We start from the raw sequence: 17,500 nt of genomic DNA, 5'->3' as shown, positions 1-17,500 counted from the left end.
TCAAATCCAATGTTTCTGTTTCATAATTGTAACAAACAATAAACAAATTTGATTGAACACTTTGATAAAAATAAAAAATAAAAATAACAAACTAACAAAAACGTAACCAAATTATTATTGTTGAGATATCATATATGAAATGTGTTAATTCCACTGTTAGAATGTTGAAGTCAGAACTCATTAGTTTGAAGGTGGAAGCTGTTCTGCTCTTATTAGGACGACGGGACACCACGACCCAGAACACCACGACCCAGAACACCACGACCCTGAACAACATGACCCAGAACACCACGACCCTGAACAACATGACCCAGAACACCACGACCCAGAACCTCACGACCCAGAACATCAAGACCCAGAACACACACGACTCAGAACACTACCACCGAGAACCTCACGACCCAGAACAACACGACCCAGAACACAACAACTCAGAACACACCACAGAACACTACCACAGAGAAAACCACGACCCTGAACAACATGACCCAGAAAACCACGACCCAGAACACCACGACCCAGAACAACATGACCCAGAACACCACGACCCAGAACCCCACGACCCTGAACGACACCACACAAAACACCACGACCCAGAACACCACGACCCTGAACGCCACCACACAGAACACCACGACCCAGAACACCACAACCCAGAACACTACCACCGAGAACAACACGACCCAGAACGTCACAACACAGAACACCACCACCCAGGACACCCACCACCCAGAACACCACAACCCAGAACACCACCACCGAGAACAACACAACCCAGAACGTCACAACCCAGAACACCATGACCCAGAACATCACCACCCAGAACACCACCATCCAGAAAACCCACCACCCAGAACACTACGACCCAGAACACCACCACCCAGAACACCCACCACCCAGAACAATACCACCCAGAACATCACAACCCAGAACACCATGACCCAGAACATCACCACCCAGAACCTCACGACCCAGAACACCACCACCCAGAACCTCATGTCCCAGAACACCACGACCCCACAGAGCAACACCATTATATCTCCTGACCTCACAGAGCAACACCATTATATCTCCTGACCTCACAGACAACACCATTATATCTCCTGACGCCACAGAGCAACACCATTATATCTCCTGACCTCACAGAGCAACACCATTATACCTCCTGACCTCACAGAGCAACACCATCCTGACCCCACAGAGCAACACCATTATATCTACTGACCCCACAGAGCAACACCATTATATAATAGAAGTCTGTGAAGTCTGTGTAGAGTATGTGGAGAATGCAATGTGTGTGTGTGTATGTGTGTGTGTATGTGTAACCACTAGGCTACCTGCCGCCTCTACAATCTAACCACTAGGCTACCTGCCGCCTCTACACTCTAACCACTAGGCTACCTGCCGCCTCTACACTTTAACCACTAGGCTACCTGCCGCCTCTACAGTCTAACCACAGGCTACCTGCCGCCTCTACACTCTAACCACTAGGCTACCTGCCCTCTACACTCTAACCACTAGGCTACCTGCCACCTCTACACTCTAACCACTAGGCTACCTGCCGCCTCTACGCTCTAACCACTAGTCTACCTGCCGCATCTACGCTCTAACCACTAGTCTACCTGCCGCCTCTACTCTCTAACCACTAGTCTACCTGCTGCCTCTACGCTCTAACCACTAGTCTACCTGCTGCCTCTACACTCTAACCACTAGTCTACCTGCTGCCTCTACACTCTAACCACTAGGCTACCTACACTCTAACCACTAGGCTACCTGCCGCCTCTACACTCTAACCACTAGTCTACCTGCCGCATCTACACTCTAACCACTAGGCTACCTGCCACATCTACACTCTAACCACTAGGCTACCTGCCGCCCCTACACTCTAACCACTAGGCTACCTGCCTCCTCTACACTCTAACCACTAGGCTACCTGCCGCCTCTACACTCTAACCACTAGGCTACCTGCCTCCTCTACACTCTAACCACTAGGCTACCTGCCGCCTCTACACTCTAACCACTAGGCTACCTGCCGCCATCAATAGACATATCTAACCACTAGGCTAAAGCCGGTGTCTGACACTCTAACCACTAGGCTATTCACTGCCTTTGACAGAAAATACCACTCTAACCACTAGGCTACCTGCCGCCTCTACACTCTAACCACTAGGCTACCTGCCGCCTCTACACTCTAACCACTAGACTACCTGCCGCCTCTACACTCTAACTACTAGGCTATATATTGTATTGTACAGTTTCTATCCATCAATAGAAATATCTATATCTATGTAGTCACAAAGCTATGGTGTGGTGAGCGATCCTTGGCTTGCTATTCACTGACAACTGCTACTCTTTGACAGAAAATACCATCAGTAAACGAATAGGAATAACTCTGTCTCAGACCTACACTTCTGCTTTTGAATGGGCGTTCTATCTCTCCGGGTTTCTACTGCACATTTTGAAATAAACGAGCAGGGAAAGGTAAACGGGGATATCTAGTCAACTGAAAAGTGTCTTCCGCATTTAACCCAACCCCTCTGAATCAGAGAGGTGCGGGGAGGGGGGGGGGCTGCCTTAATCGCCCTGCGCCCTGTAGAACAGTAGGTTAACTACCTTGCGGTATCCAGGTTAAAAGAAAAACACTGAGATAAGAAAAGGATTAGTAGAATATGTCCGAGGCTGGAACTCTAGGCCAAGATCTGGCATGTACTTCCCTCTCTTTATCCACTTCCTTCCTATCGCGCAACCCCCCCCCATCTCTATCAGCCTCAACTAGCAGGAGAGGGAGAGCAGAGCACAGCAGAAGAGAGGCAACAAGCCCTCGTCAGAAGCCAAACGGAGCACGTTGGGCCCCAGCCACTGAAGCCTGTAGGGGCCCCAGCCACTGCAAGCTGTTTTCCTGAAACACAACACAACTTTTGGCCTGTACTAAATCCCTCTGCCACTCCAGGGATCCACTCTGGCATAAACAGGCTGTCTGGTAGCACGGCAGCTCATTCTGGATTCTAATGTGTTTAATCAAGTGTTCAGGTTCATACAGACAGACCCAAATAGCTGGAAGGGGGAAGTAGAGATATTTCTGTCCACAAAATAGAGCTCCTGTGGGTCTCAGAGTGAAGAGTATGTCAACTTTTGAAAAGTCCAACAGCCCAACTCGTCAGACCACTATTTTTTTTTATTTTATTCTGATGGAATAAAGCATTGACATTTTACATTGTACAGCTGTAAATGATACACATGATGTGCATGTGTTAATTGAAAAGCATTCCAGGTGACTACCTCTTGAAACTGGTTGAGAGAATGACAAGAGTGTGCATACCAGTCATCAAGTCAAAGGGTCACTACATTGAAGAATCTCAAATATGAAATATATTTTGATTTGTTTAACACCTTTTTTGGTTACTACGTGATTCCATATGTGTTCTTTAAAATATTCGCTGTCTTCACTATTATTCTACCATGTAGAAAATAGTAAAAAATCAAGAAAAACCCTGAAATTAGTAGGTGTGTCCAAACGTTTGACTGGTACTGTACACTTGCACACATAATATATCTTGAATGACAAAATGCATGTACTCACTCTTGACAGAACTACTTCCAAGGAGATGTTCTGTGGAGGGCCACTTGGTACTGTAGAGGAGAAACAGAGAAACACGTGAGTCTTCAAATACAAAACAGCTTTACCGCATGTGTAACAGATCAGTTCAGACCTATTACAGTCCTATCGTGATGAAGTAGACCAACAGGAGGAGCACTGATCACTTCATTAACATAAATCTGTCATTCCACTGTAGAGCACTGATCACTTCATTAACATAAATCTGTCATTCCACTGTAGAGCACTGGACACTTCATTAACATAAATCTGTCATTCCACTGTAGAGCACTGGACACTTCATTAACATAAATCTGTCATTCCACTGTAGAGCACTGGACACTTCATTAACATAAATCTGTCATTCCACTGTAGAGCACTGATCACTTCATTAACATAAATCTGTCATTCCACTGTAGAGCACTGGACACTTCATTAACATAAATCTGTCATTCCACTGTAGAGCACTGGACACTTCATTAACATAAATCTGTCATTCCACTGTAGAGCACTGGACACTTCATTAACATAAATCTGACATTCCACTAGAGCACTGAACACTTCATTAACATAAATCTGACATTCCACTAGAGCACTGAACACTTCATTAACATAAATCTGACATTCCACTAGAGCACTGAACACTTCATTAACATAAATCTGACATTCCACTAGAGCACTGAAGACTTCATTAACATCAATCTGCCATTCCACTGAACACTTATTAACAAAACACTATCGTTCCACTATAGAGCACTGCACACATAAAGAATGTTTCAAGGACAACTTTTTTCAAACTTGTAACATTGCAAAAATCTGAAACCTTTTGTCCAAAAAGGATGCAGAAAAGGTAATCCATGCTTTTGTCACTTCTAGATCAAACTACTGCATTGCTCTACTCTCCGGCTCCCCATTTAAAGCACTAAATAAACTTCAGTTAGCGCTGAACACAGCTGCTAGAATCTTGACTAGAACCAAAAATGTTTATCATATTACTCCAGTGCCTCCCTACACTGGCTTCCTGTCAAGGCAAGGGCTGATTTCAAGGTTTTACTGCTAACCTAAAAAGCATTACATGGGCTTGCTCCTACCTATCTCTCTGATTTGGTCCTGCCGTACATACCTACACGTAGACTACGGTCACAAGACGCAGGCCTCCTAATTGTCCCTAGAATTTCTAAGCAAACAGCTGGAGGCAGGGCTTTCTCCTATAGAGCTCCATTTTTATGGAATGGTCTGCCTACCCATGTGAGAGACAAAGACTCGGTCTCAACCTCTAAGTCTTTACTGAAGACTCATCTCTTCAGTGGGTCATATGATTGAGTGTAGTCTGGCCCAGGAGTGGGAAGGTGAACGGAAAGGCTTTGGAGCAACGAACCGCCCTTGCTGTCTCTGCCTGGCCGGTTCCCCTCTTTCCACTGGGATTCTCTGCCTCTAACACTATTACAGGGGCTGAGTCACTGGCTTACTGGTGCTCTTTCATGCCGTCCCTAGGAGGGGTGCGTCACTTGAGTGGGTTGAGTCACATACGTGATCTTCCTGTCCGGGTTGGAGCCGCCTCGGGTTTGTGCCGTGGGGGAGATCTTCGTGGGCTATACTCGGCCTTGTCTCAGTTGGTAGTCTTTTTATATCCCTCTAGTGGTGTTGGGGCTGTGCATTTGGCAGAGTGGGTGGGGTTATATCCTGCCTGGTTGGCCCTGTCTGGGGGTATCATCGGACAGGGTCTCTCCTGACCCCTCCTGTCTCAGCCTCCAGTATTTAGGCTGCAGTAGTTTGTGTTGGGGGGCTAGGGTCAGTCTGTTATATCTGGAGTATTTATCCTGTCTTATCTGGTGTCCTGTGTGAATTTAAGTATGCTCTCTCCAATTCTCTCGCTCCCTCTCCCTCCCCTCTCGGAGGACCTGAGCCCTAGGACCATGCCTCAGGACTACCTGGCCTGATGACTCCTTGCTGTCCCCAGTCCACCTGGCCGTGCTACTGCTCCAGTTTCAACTGTTCTGCCAGCGGCTATGGAACCCTGACCTGTTCACCGGACCTGCTACCTTGTTTCGACTCTCTCTCTACCGCACCTGCTGTCTCGCACCTGCTGTCTCGCACCTGCTGTCTCGCACCTGCTGTCTCGCACCAGCTGTCTCGCACCTGCTGTCTCGCACCAGCTGTCTCGCACCTGCTGTCTCAAACCAGCTGTCTCGCACCAGCTGTCTCGCACCTACTGTCTCGCACCAGCTGTCTCGCACCTACTGTCTCGCACCAGCTGACCTGTTGCACCGTCTACAACTACTGTGATTATTATTATTTGACCCTGCTGGTCATCTATGAACGTTTGAACATCTTGGCCATGTTCTGTTATAATCTCCACCCGGCACAGCCAGAAGAGGACTGGCCACCCCACATAGCCTGGTTCCTCTCAAGGTTTCTTCCTAGGTTTTGGCCTTTCTAGGGAGTTGTTCCTAGCCACCGTGCCTCTACACCTGCATTGCTTGCTGTTTGGGGGTTTTAGGCTGGGGGGTTTCTGTACAGCACTTTGAGATATCAGCTGATGTAAAAAGGGCTTTATAAATACATTTCATTGATTGATTGATTACAGTTTTTCCTCAATCGCTTTGGCAAATGTTTTGAAACAGTCTTAACATTCTCTAAACTATAAGTGCAGTTGTCACAACTGTTTAATGGGACATCACAAGTCTATTGCATTGTCTGTTATAATGTAGTAACTCAGACAAAAACATTTAATTCATGCTTCAAAACCTAGTTATTGTGTCGGTAAATTGGCCAACGACACCAAAATGAAAAATTGTTTTGTCATCATGAGGTCAAAACGTTTAGATGTTTTTGGTTTTGAAATGGTTGTTATATATAAATGTCAGTTTTGTTGACACTGACTGCTTACTATACCATACTATACAATACTATACTTTACTTTACTATACTATACTGTACTATACTATACAGTACTATACTATACTATACTGGACTACACTATACTATACTTCACTATACTGTACTGTACTATACTATACTGTGCTGTACTGTACTATACTATACTATACTGTACTATACTATACTATACTATACTGTACTGTACTATACTACACTACACTATACTTTACTATACTATACTATACTATACTATACTATACTGTACTATACTATAATATGCTATACTTTGCCATAATATACCTTACTATACTATACTGCACTATACTCTACTTTACTATACTATACGGTACTATACTATACTATACTGTACTATACTACACTTTACTGTGCTATACTGTACTATACTATACTATACTGTACTATACTATACTATGCTATAATGTACTATACTATAATTTACTATACTGTACTATACTATACTATACTATGCTATAATGTACTATACTATAATTTACTATACTGTACTATACTATACTTTACTATACTGCACTATACTATACTGCACTATACTATACTGTACTATACTATACTGTACTGTACTGTACTATACTGTACTTTGCTATACTATACTACACTATACCTTACTTTACCCTACTATACTGCGCTGTACTATACTGTACTATACTTTACTATACTATACTATGCTGTACTATACTATACTGCACTATACTATAATTTACTATACTGTACTATACTATACTTTACTATACTGTACTATACTATACTGTACTTACTATATACTACTGTACTACTGTATTGCACTATACCATACTATACAATACTACTATACTTTACTATACTATACTGCACTATACTCTACTATACTATACTGTACTATACTATACTTTACTATACTATACCATACTATACTATACTGCACTATACCATACTATACAATACTATACTTTACTTTACTATACTATACTATACTGTACTATACTATACGGTACTATACTATACTATACTGGACTACACTATACTATACTTCGCTATACTATACTGTACTGTACTGTACTGTACTATACTATACTGTGCTGTACTGTACTGTACTGTACTGTACTATACTATACTGTACTATACTGTACTATACTATACTATACTGTACTATACTATACTGTACTTTACTTTACTATACTATACTGTACTATACTATACTGTACTATACTATACTGTACTATACTATACTGTACTATACTATACTATACTTTACTTTACTTTACTTTACTATACTGTACTATACTATCCTTTACTATACAATACTGTACTGTAATATACTATACCAGAAGGTCAGTTGTGTCTAGCTGAATGCTTATTGTGTATCACACTGAGCTTTTTAGATACCGATTTCAACGGTAGGTCAAAGTTCCCCTGGGAAAAGGCAATACGGTAGGTCAAAGTTCCCCCGGGAAAAGTCAATACGGTAGGTCAAAGTTCCCCCGGGAAAAGTCAATACGTTAGGTCAAAGTTCCCCCGGAAAAGTCAATACGGTAGGTCAAAGTTCCCCCGGAAAAGTCAATATGGTAGGTCAAAGTTCCACCTGGAAAAGTCAATACGGTAGGTCAAAGTTCCCCGGGAAAAGTCAATACGGTAGGTCAAAGTTCCCCGGGAAAAGGCAATACGGTAGGTCAAAGTTCCCCAGGAAAAGTCAATACGGTAGGTCAAAGTTCCCCGGGAAAAGTCAATACGGTAGGTCAAAGTTCCCCGGGAAAAGTCAATACGGTAGGTCAAAGTTCCCCGGGAAAAGGCAATACGGTAGGTCAAAGTTCCCCCGGGAAAAGGCAATACGGTAGGTCAAAGTTCCCCGGGAAAAGGCAATACGGTAGGTCAAAGTTCCCCCGGGAAAAGTCAATACGGTAGGTCAAAGTTCCCCCGGGAAAAGTCAATACGGTAGGTCAAAGTTCCCCCGGGAAAAGTCAATACTGTGGTACCCAGAAAACATGTATATTTGTACGTATACAGTGCCGTTATTTTTTAAGCGATGTGTTACACAGAACATTCACATTCCCATTTTTAAATACAGGTGATGTCGGGGATTTACATACACTTAGGTTGGAGTCATTAAAACTCGTTTTTCAACCACTCCACACATTTCTTGTTAACAAACTATAGCTTTGGCAAGTCGGTTAGAACAATCTACTTCATGCGTGACATGAGTTATTTTTCCAACAATTGTTTACAGGCAGAATATTTCACTTATAATTCAGTGTATCACAATTCCAGTGGGTCAGACGTTTACACACACTAAGTTGACTGTGCCTTTAAACAGCTTGGAAAATTCCATAAAATTAAGTAATGGCTTTAGAAGCTAATTGACCTAATTTGAGTCAATTGGAGGTGTACCTGAGGATGTATTTCAAGGCCTACCTTCAAACTCAGTGCCTCTTTGCTTGACATCATGGGAAAATCAAAATAAATCAGCCAAGACCTCAGAAAAAAAATTGTAGACCTCCACAAGTCTGGTTCATCCTTGGGAGCAATTTCCAAACACCTGAAGGTACCATGTTCATCTGTACAAACAATAGTACGCAAGTATAAACACCATGGGACCACACAGTCGTCATACCGCTCAGGAAGGAGGCGCGTTCTGTCTCCTAGAGATGAACGTACTTAGGTGCGAAAAGCGAAAATCAATCCCAGAACAACAGCAAAGGACCTTGTGAAGATGCTGGAGGAAACAGGTACAGAAATATCTATATCCACAGTAAAACAAGTCCTATATCGACATAACCCGGAAAGGCTGCTCCGCAAGGAAGAAGCCACTGCTCCAAAACCACCATTAAAAAGCCAGACTACGGTTTGCAACTGCACATGGGGACAAAGATTGTACTTTTTGGAGAAATGTCCTCTGGTCTGAAATAGAACTGTTTGGCCATAATGACCATTGTTATATTTGGAGGAAAAAGGGGGAGGCTTGCAAGCCGAAGAACACCATCCCAACCGTGAAGCACGGGGGTGGCAGCATCATGTTGTGGGTGTGCTTTTCTGCAGGAGAGGCTGGTGCACTTCACAAAATAAATGGCATCATGAGGCAGGAAAATTAAGTGGATATGCTGAAGCAACATCTCAAGACATCAGTCAGGAAGTTAAAGCTTGGTCGCAAATGGGTCTTCCAAATGGACAATGACCCCAAGCATACTTCCAAAGTTGTGGCAAAATGGCTTAAGGACAACAAAGTCAAGATATTGGACTGGCCATCACAAAGCCCTGACCTCAATCCCATAGAAAATGTGTGGGCAGAACTGAAAAGGCGTGTGCGATCAAGGATGCCTACAAACCTGACTCAGTTACACCAGCTCTATCAGGAGGAATTGGCCAAAATTCACCCAACTTATTGTGGGAAGCTTGTCGAAGGTTACCCAAAACGTTTGACCCAAGTTCAACAATTTAAAGGCAATGCTACCAAATACTAATTGAGTGTATGTACACTTCTGACCCACTGGGAATGTGATGAAAGAATATAAAGGTGAATTATTCTCTCTACTATTATTCTGACATTTCACATTCTTAAAATAAAGTGGTGATCCTAACTGACCTAAAACAGGGAATTTTTACTGGGATTAAATGTCAGGAATTGTGAAAAACTGAGTTTAAATGTAATTGTACTTGGCTAAGGGGTCTGTCAACTTCCGACTTCAACTGTATTTCTTACATGTAAAGTCATATATATATATATAGAGAGAGAGAACATAAAATTTGCCACAAAATGACAAAAAAAAGCAACACTGAAAAAACCTGTGGTAGTTCCTTAAAAAACACTTCATTGTATCTCCTCGCATTACAAGTTCCTATCTTCTTGCTGTTCCTGTTGCTCTTGTCTTGCCAGAGATTGTCATCAATATCACATCTGATATTTTTCCTTGAGATGCACCAGGGGGATAAATCTTGTGTGGCGTGATCATCCCCTGCAATGATCGCCTGTGATGTCCTCACAAAACAGCATTCACGGCATCTAACAGAGACATCTGATCTTGTGCCCGATAGTCATACACTTTCCACCTCCATGCTGAACAAAACCTCTTCAATCGGATTCAGGAACGGGGGAGGATGGTGGAAGGAACTCCATTATTATCAGTTCATGGGCAGCAAACCATCTCCCTAACAATGTTGGTTCGGTGGAAGCTGACACATAATCTGGTCTAACTAAACCTCTTTGGTGTCTCTGTGAAGTGTATTCCGGAAGACCAGGAGAAGTTGGGTGTTATAGGGCCCAATGTGTGGAATATGTGTGCTTACACCATTTCTCAGAAATGGCAGTATTGCCCCTACGATGGCCTGGTGTGTCCAATGAGATTGCGGCCACGTCTACACTACCTTTGGATTGAACCCAGCCTCGTCCACAAAAACAAGAGTGTGGGTCATTTCAGGTCCTTCCAGCTCCATTATTCTCTATATAGTAACACAGAAACTAAATGTAATGTTATTGTTGTATATTCTACAATCAGTAAACTAGAAATGTTTTCTGTTCTTATGGGTATCTACAACTTCAAGAAGTATATACAAGCATCATTGAAGTACAGTAGAACTCCCTGTACCATGTGGACACCAATGGTTTACCTGGACGTAAAGGCCAGCATCCCGGAGTCGCCTTTTCACTGTTGACGTTGAGACTGGTGTTTTACTGGTACTATTTAATGTAGCTGCCAGTTGAGAACTTGTGAGGCGTCTGTTTCTCAAACTAGACACTCTAATGTACTTGTCCTCTTGCTCAGTTGTGCACCGGGGCCTCCCACTCCTCTTTCTATTCTGGTTAGGGCCAGTTTGCTCTGTTCTGTGAAGGGAGTAGTACACAGCGTTGTACGAGATCTTCAGTTTCTTGGCAATTTATCGCATGGAATAGCTTTCATTTATCAGAACAAGAATAGGCTGACAAGTTTCAGAAGAAAGGTCTTTGTTTCTGGTCATTTTGAGCCTGTAATCGAACCCAAAAATGCCGATGCATGAAAAGTTAAAATGATGACAAATTAGGCACATTTGGGCAGTCTTGACACAACATTTTTAACAGAAATGCACTGGTTAATTAGATCAGTCTAAAACATTGCACATACAGTGCTGCGTCTAGTGACCAAAATCTAAATTGTATATAATAATAATATATTATGGCAAAAATGATTGTATCAAAAAATAGAAAATAACGTTTGATTTTTTCTTTGTATTATCTTTTACCAGATCTGTGTCTCCTACATTCCTTTCACATTTCCACAAACTCCCAAGTGTTTCCTTTTAAATGGTACTACTGCATGTCCTTGCTTCAGGTCCTGAGCTACAGGCAGTTAGAATTGGGTGTCATTTTAGGCGAAAATTGAAAAAATCCTTAAGAGGTTTAAAAAGAGGTTTAAAAAAAAAAATCATCGTTCGAAAATTGAGCCAAAGAGAAAAACTGTAGTAAAATAAGTCTGTTATTCCACTGTAGAGCACTGAACATGAATCATCAAATTGAACCCCATTTAAGTAATTGAAGTACATATCCTGTGTAAAAGGTAAACGGTTGAATCAGTCAGAGGAAGGAAGGAAACAGAGCTGTTCTTCTTTGACTAGGTACGGATGAAGTGGCTGTGTCCCAAGTTGCACTACTTTTGACCAGGGCCCATGTGCGTGTATTCAAAAGTAGTGCACTATGTAGGGAAAAAGGATTTGGGACAAATCCCTAGTCAGATATCATTGAGAACAAAGGAAATGGTGGCATTAAAGAGACTCCACCAGCCTTATCTATGACAGGTCCTTTCCAGCCCGGCCAATGGGCATGCAGGATGGAAACGACCCCTTTAGAATCTTTAGAATGGCCTGATTAAGTAACATGAATGACGTGTAACAAGACTGACCTTTTTTATAGAACTCATCCATCATGACAGCATTCTATACACTCAGAGGAAGAGGCCACTGGAGACCACCATCCTTTAAACAGCTATTGTAATAGAGGGGGTGGGGGGGGGTTACGACAAGAAACATTACACATATATTTTGAAACTGCTTCTGGTTTTGTGAATCATGACGGTGTTAAAGGGACAGTATGATATTCGGTGAAGGAAGTTGGCGTACCCATAGTCGTTGCATTCATTGCGCTAACGCTAGTTAGCATTGGCTCGCAAAAAATATCTCTAACTTCCTTCATACTGAAGGATTAGTGTCACAGTGGGTCCGTCTCTACAGCGTGCTCTGTCTCGTAGAAGGGGAGAGCGGGAAGTCGTCTGTTTTATGACGGTCGTAAATATCGAAACTCCTTTCCCCACTCTGCCAAGATGAACGTTGAGATTCCCGTTGTTACCACATTGCACGGTAACGGTAACTTGAAGGTCACAACGTTTTTCTAACGTAACAATATGTCTGTGTTCCAACCAGTTGGAATGGTCCGTTTAAATAATAATCATGTCCAACATTTACTGCATGGTGATATCATTAAAGATGTTATAACGGAAACATTGTAACTTTAAGAGCTTTCACAATGTATCAGATTTACATCTAAATGTTGTGGAATGTATATGATTAAATATGAAACTATTTGTGAAAAGATGTGATGTGTCCTTCCAAACAAGATAGAACACTTTTACTAGTCAACGGACGAGCCCCGTGAGCCCAGACATTACCTCAGGCATCATGGAACCGCACTCCAAGGAGATGGCTCCTGACAAAATGTTCATTAGATCAGAAAACATGAAGCGATAGCTACATGTTGAAATGGTTGGCAACTCTCAAAGGTCAAAAACGCAGGGACATACTTTGAAATGGCTGGAACTCAAAATTTCAAAAAAGAGAAGAAGTACTACTCGATGACAAAGAGACCTAGGGTAATACTTTAGTCTGTTAAACGCATTTGTTCTAAGAACATTTACGAACAGTACTCTGAAGTATCCATTATAACAACTACAACCACAAAAGACCTTGGGACTTCTGGGGAACGTAACCAGAGACTCTCTGATGATATTATCCAGCAGACGAACCCGGCGATCGCAGAGAGCGACAACAAAGACTACACTCATAAAGATGCAAAATGCTATTTCTTTTCGAATGAGCGGCTGTTCACGTAAAAACTATTAGCATGTAATGAGTGCAGTTATCTACTGTATTACAGTGAATCCTCTCTGAGTTTCCCGCTCTTGAACAGTTCCCGCCCCTTTCCTTTGTCTACCAAGCAGTCATATCAGCTCACTAGGGACTTTTCTATCATGTCAGTAAACAATGTATGACCTATAGTGTGTGTGTGTGTGTTTATGTAATTCTGTGATTTATTTAAGTTAGTTAGTACATAAATAATTAAGCCAATTTGTATATCACTGATTCATGATCTATGTTAGGGTCCGTGCAGACATCCAAGGGTTTGTGACATTCAGAATATGACTGATGCGGTAACAATACATTAATAAGTGATTGTAATTGATAAGATATGAAAATATCGGAAGAGTTCATTCGTGAAATAAATACTCTTTAAACATTTTCCCGTGGTGCAACGACTTTCTATTTAATTAAAGTAAACATGATTAGTTTAATCGCATTACTAAATTACACATAGAGAATTGATTTGATAATATAAAGTCTTCACATTTAACGATATTCAACGCTATGACAATACTGTCCTCAGAGACATTCAACCGTTATCCACTAGTTCATCTGACTGATTAAGCCAGAATGTCCCTATAAACAAGAAGTACTATAGCCATTTCAAGTGTAAATTATTTTAACACAGTTATTATTTTTTATTGTTATCAGTGACAGCTAGATACTATTCAGCTCATACAATTGACTGGAGAGGTGTAGTGAGCCTGGTTCTGGCAGTACACAGTCCACAGGTGGTGTTGGGTACTAAGGAGGTTGGTGTCATGGCATGGCATGTGTGAGGCCAGCCGGGTAGGGGTACGTTGGGACCGAACTACCAGAATGGCTTTGGGCCGTGGTGGACAAGTGACTGGCGTGTGGACTGGCGGCATGTAGGAGGCGAAAGGTCATTAATTACCTTGGAGAGAGAAAGGAGAAGCCAGCCGGCAGTAAATAGGGAAAGAGAAGTGGCTGCAGCCGGCCCGGTGGATTCATTACGACAGCATTAATTAAGCAGGAGGTAGAAAAAGGCAGCTCTTGGGGCTCATTTGAAACATTCAGCAAGCCACAGCTAATGGGATCTGACTGAAGATACTTGACTGCAGCCCTCTTAACCCTCTCAGCTCTGGAATGAAGGTAATACGATGAGACAATCAGGACCTATAAGAGAGTCCTGGGGGCTGGGAGGAGCTGAGAAGAGCTGGGAGGGATTAAGACGGACTGGAAGAAGCAGAGAGGGGCTGAGAGGAGCTGGGAGAGACTGAGAGGAGCTGGGAGAGACTGAGAGGAGCTGGGAGAGACTGAGAGGAACTGGGAGAGACTGAGAGGAGCTGGGAGAGACTGAGAGGAGCTGGGAGAGACTGAGAGGAGCTGGGAGAGACTGAGAGGAGCTGGGAGAGACTGAGAGGAGCTGGGAGAGACTGAGAGGAGCTGGGAGAGACTGAGAGGAGCTGGGAGAGGCTGAGAGGAGCTGGGAGAGACTGAGAGGAGCTGGGAGAGACTGAGAGGAGCTGGGAGAGGCTGAGAGGAGCTGGGAGAGACTGAGAGGAGCTGGCAGAGACTGAGAGGAGCTGGGAGAGACTGAGAGGAGCTGGGAGAGGCTGAGAGGAGCTGGGAGAGACTGAGAGGAAATTGGAGGAAAAGGAGACCCTAAGGGTCCTTTTGGCACCTTGCTCTGAATGGAGAGTGACCGAGAGAGAGAGAGATAGAGAGAAATATATGGAGAGAGATAGAGAGAGAGATATGGAGAGAGAGATGGAGAGAGATAAGAGAGCAGAGTGGGCTAGGCTCTGATCTCAGGATGGGGTTGGAGAAAGAAGAAGATATGGATTAGAGTGGAGTCTAGTGGGATAGGTTCTGATCTCAGTGACAGAGAGATGGGGATGGAGAGAGAGAGAGGAAGAGATGGATTAGAGATGGAGTCTAGTGGGATAGGTTCTGATCTCAGTGACAGAGAGATGGATCTCTGCTCCTCTCAGCCAGCTCCCCCGATCCCTGCCCCTCTCAGCCCTCCTCCCGATCCCTGATCCTCTCAGCCTGCACCCCCGATCCCTGCTCCTCTCAGCCTGCCCCCACCGATCCCTGCCCCTCTCAGCCTGCCCCCGCCCGATCCCTGCTCCTCTCAGCCTGATCCCCCGATCCCTGCCCTTCTCAGCCTGCCCCCTCCCCCTGATCCCTGCCCCTCTTAGCCCCCCTGATCCCTGCCCCTCTCAGCCTGCCCTCCCCCAATCCCTGCCCTCTCAGCCTGCCCCCCTCCCGATCCCTGCTCCTCTCAGCCTGCCCCCCGATCCCTGCTCCTCTCAGCCTGCCTTTGACACCCTTAGTAGTAGGCCTACATGACAAATAAAGTGAAAAGCCTGCCAGAGCGGCTTGCAGGTTGCATTCCATCTCCACGACAGACAACAGACAACACAGCAGTGGGCTGCATTGTAAATGCTTCGAGCTGGAGAGGGTTAATAAAAGGCCTCTTCAATCCAGGAGAATTACCGCAGAGCACAGTCATAATCCCAGGGTTAACAGTTAACAGTTAAATCAATAGCTTGATGTTAGACAGCCAATCCCAGTTAATTAATTAGGACCAATTGAAAATCGAGATAGACTATCTGAACAACCCAAGATATGAAGACTAAAGGCTGGTTTATACTACGGGTGTGTTGGTAAATTCTTTCTGGATTGCTTGAGTGAGCTAAGAGTGCGCTCTGGGCGTCCGTAAACTCAGAGCGTTGTAAGATTGCCCGTTCTGACCTAACAGCAGTCAAGCACCCTAACTTTCTAGCTACTTCCAGACACAAGGGAGAGAAAAGCTCACTGACCATTTTACTTGCCCTAGCAAAGCTGGTTAGGCTGTTTGCATGTTTGCAATACTTATTTTCCACACATTTGCAAATAAATTCAATTAAAATCCTACAATGTGATTTTCTGGATTTGTTTTCTCATTTTGTCTGTCATAGTTGAAGTGTACCTATGATGAAAATGACAGGCCTCTCTCATCTTTTTAAGTGGGAGAACTTGCACAATTGGTGGCTGACTAAATACTTTTTTGCCCCACTGTACAAGGATAGATGCTTCTCCCTCTCTGTCACGGATGCCATGATTGCCCTTAGTTTGAAGATGTAATCCGGCATTTTATACAACATGTGTGTGTTCTCTTTTTGACTCGGTCTGCATATTTGCAATCAAACGCCAGAACCTTCTCCATCTCCTCAGCTATCATAATTCCACTGATTTCAAAACTCGGTCCTCCAGAAATTATATATGGTATACCACCGAAGCATAGCAGCTTCCAGTTTTAGATCCAATTAAAGGTGAGGTCCAGTAGCCCAGCGTAGCGTCCAGTTTTAGATCCAATTAAAGGTGAGGTTCAGTAGCCCAGCGTAGTGTCCAGCTTTTGATCCAATTAAAGCTGCATGAAGCCGAACAAACTCCACTCTGATCCTCCGTTGTGTTAGCAACTTTCTCTCATAGCCCACGACTTCTTTCCCGGGAGAAGCAGCAAAGAGGGAACTACAGCAACGTCTGATTCCAGTCAGTCGAAGACTAGGATCCAAATCAGAGACAACATGAAAGCCATAACGAAAGAGGAAAATGACACAAAACAAAATAGTTCATATATAGAGAGAGAGAGAGAGAGAGACAGAGAGAGAGAGAGAGAGAGAGAGAGAGAGAGAGAGAGAGAGAGAGAGAGAGAGAGAGAGAGAGACAAGACATCTTGGAAAGAAACCTCTTGTCACCAAAAGGAGGATTGGTTTAGCTGCACGGTACACATACTGTATGATGAAACAGAAGTCAGTTTGAGTAGATCTAACAGGAATCGCAACAGAGCAGGTTCTTGTAGCTATCAAGCGTCTCAGAGGTGTACTGATCCCTCCTCTCGTTTAATTTTAGTCAGTACGATTTACAAGCCAAAACTGATCCTAGATCAGCACTCCTACTCTCAGA

At 43.5% G+C, this 17,500-nt stretch overlaps 1 protein-coding gene across 1 annotated transcript in view; it reads right to left on the bottom strand.

Moving 5' to 3' along the window:
• dcc (DCC netrin 1 receptor) overlaps nucleotides 1-17,500 on the bottom strand; it is a 634,145-nt gene that overhangs the window by 212,978 nt on the left and 403,667 nt on the right. Inside the window, exon 12 of the mRNA XM_042326405.1 lies at nucleotides 3,581-3,630. Coding sequence (XP_042182339.1) covers nucleotides 3,581-3,630 — 50 coding nt within the window. The remainder of the gene's footprint in view (nucleotides 1-3,580; nucleotides 3,631-17,500) is intronic.

The sequence above is a fragment of the Oncorhynchus tshawytscha genome, linkage group LG09 (assembly GCF_018296145.1).
Source record: "Oncorhynchus tshawytscha isolate Ot180627B linkage group LG09, Otsh_v2.0, whole genome shotgun sequence".
Classification (NCBI taxonomy): Eukaryota; Metazoa; Chordata; class Actinopteri; order Salmoniformes; family Salmonidae; genus Oncorhynchus; species Oncorhynchus tshawytscha.
This window is presented reverse-complemented; position numbering and strand designations above follow the sequence as displayed.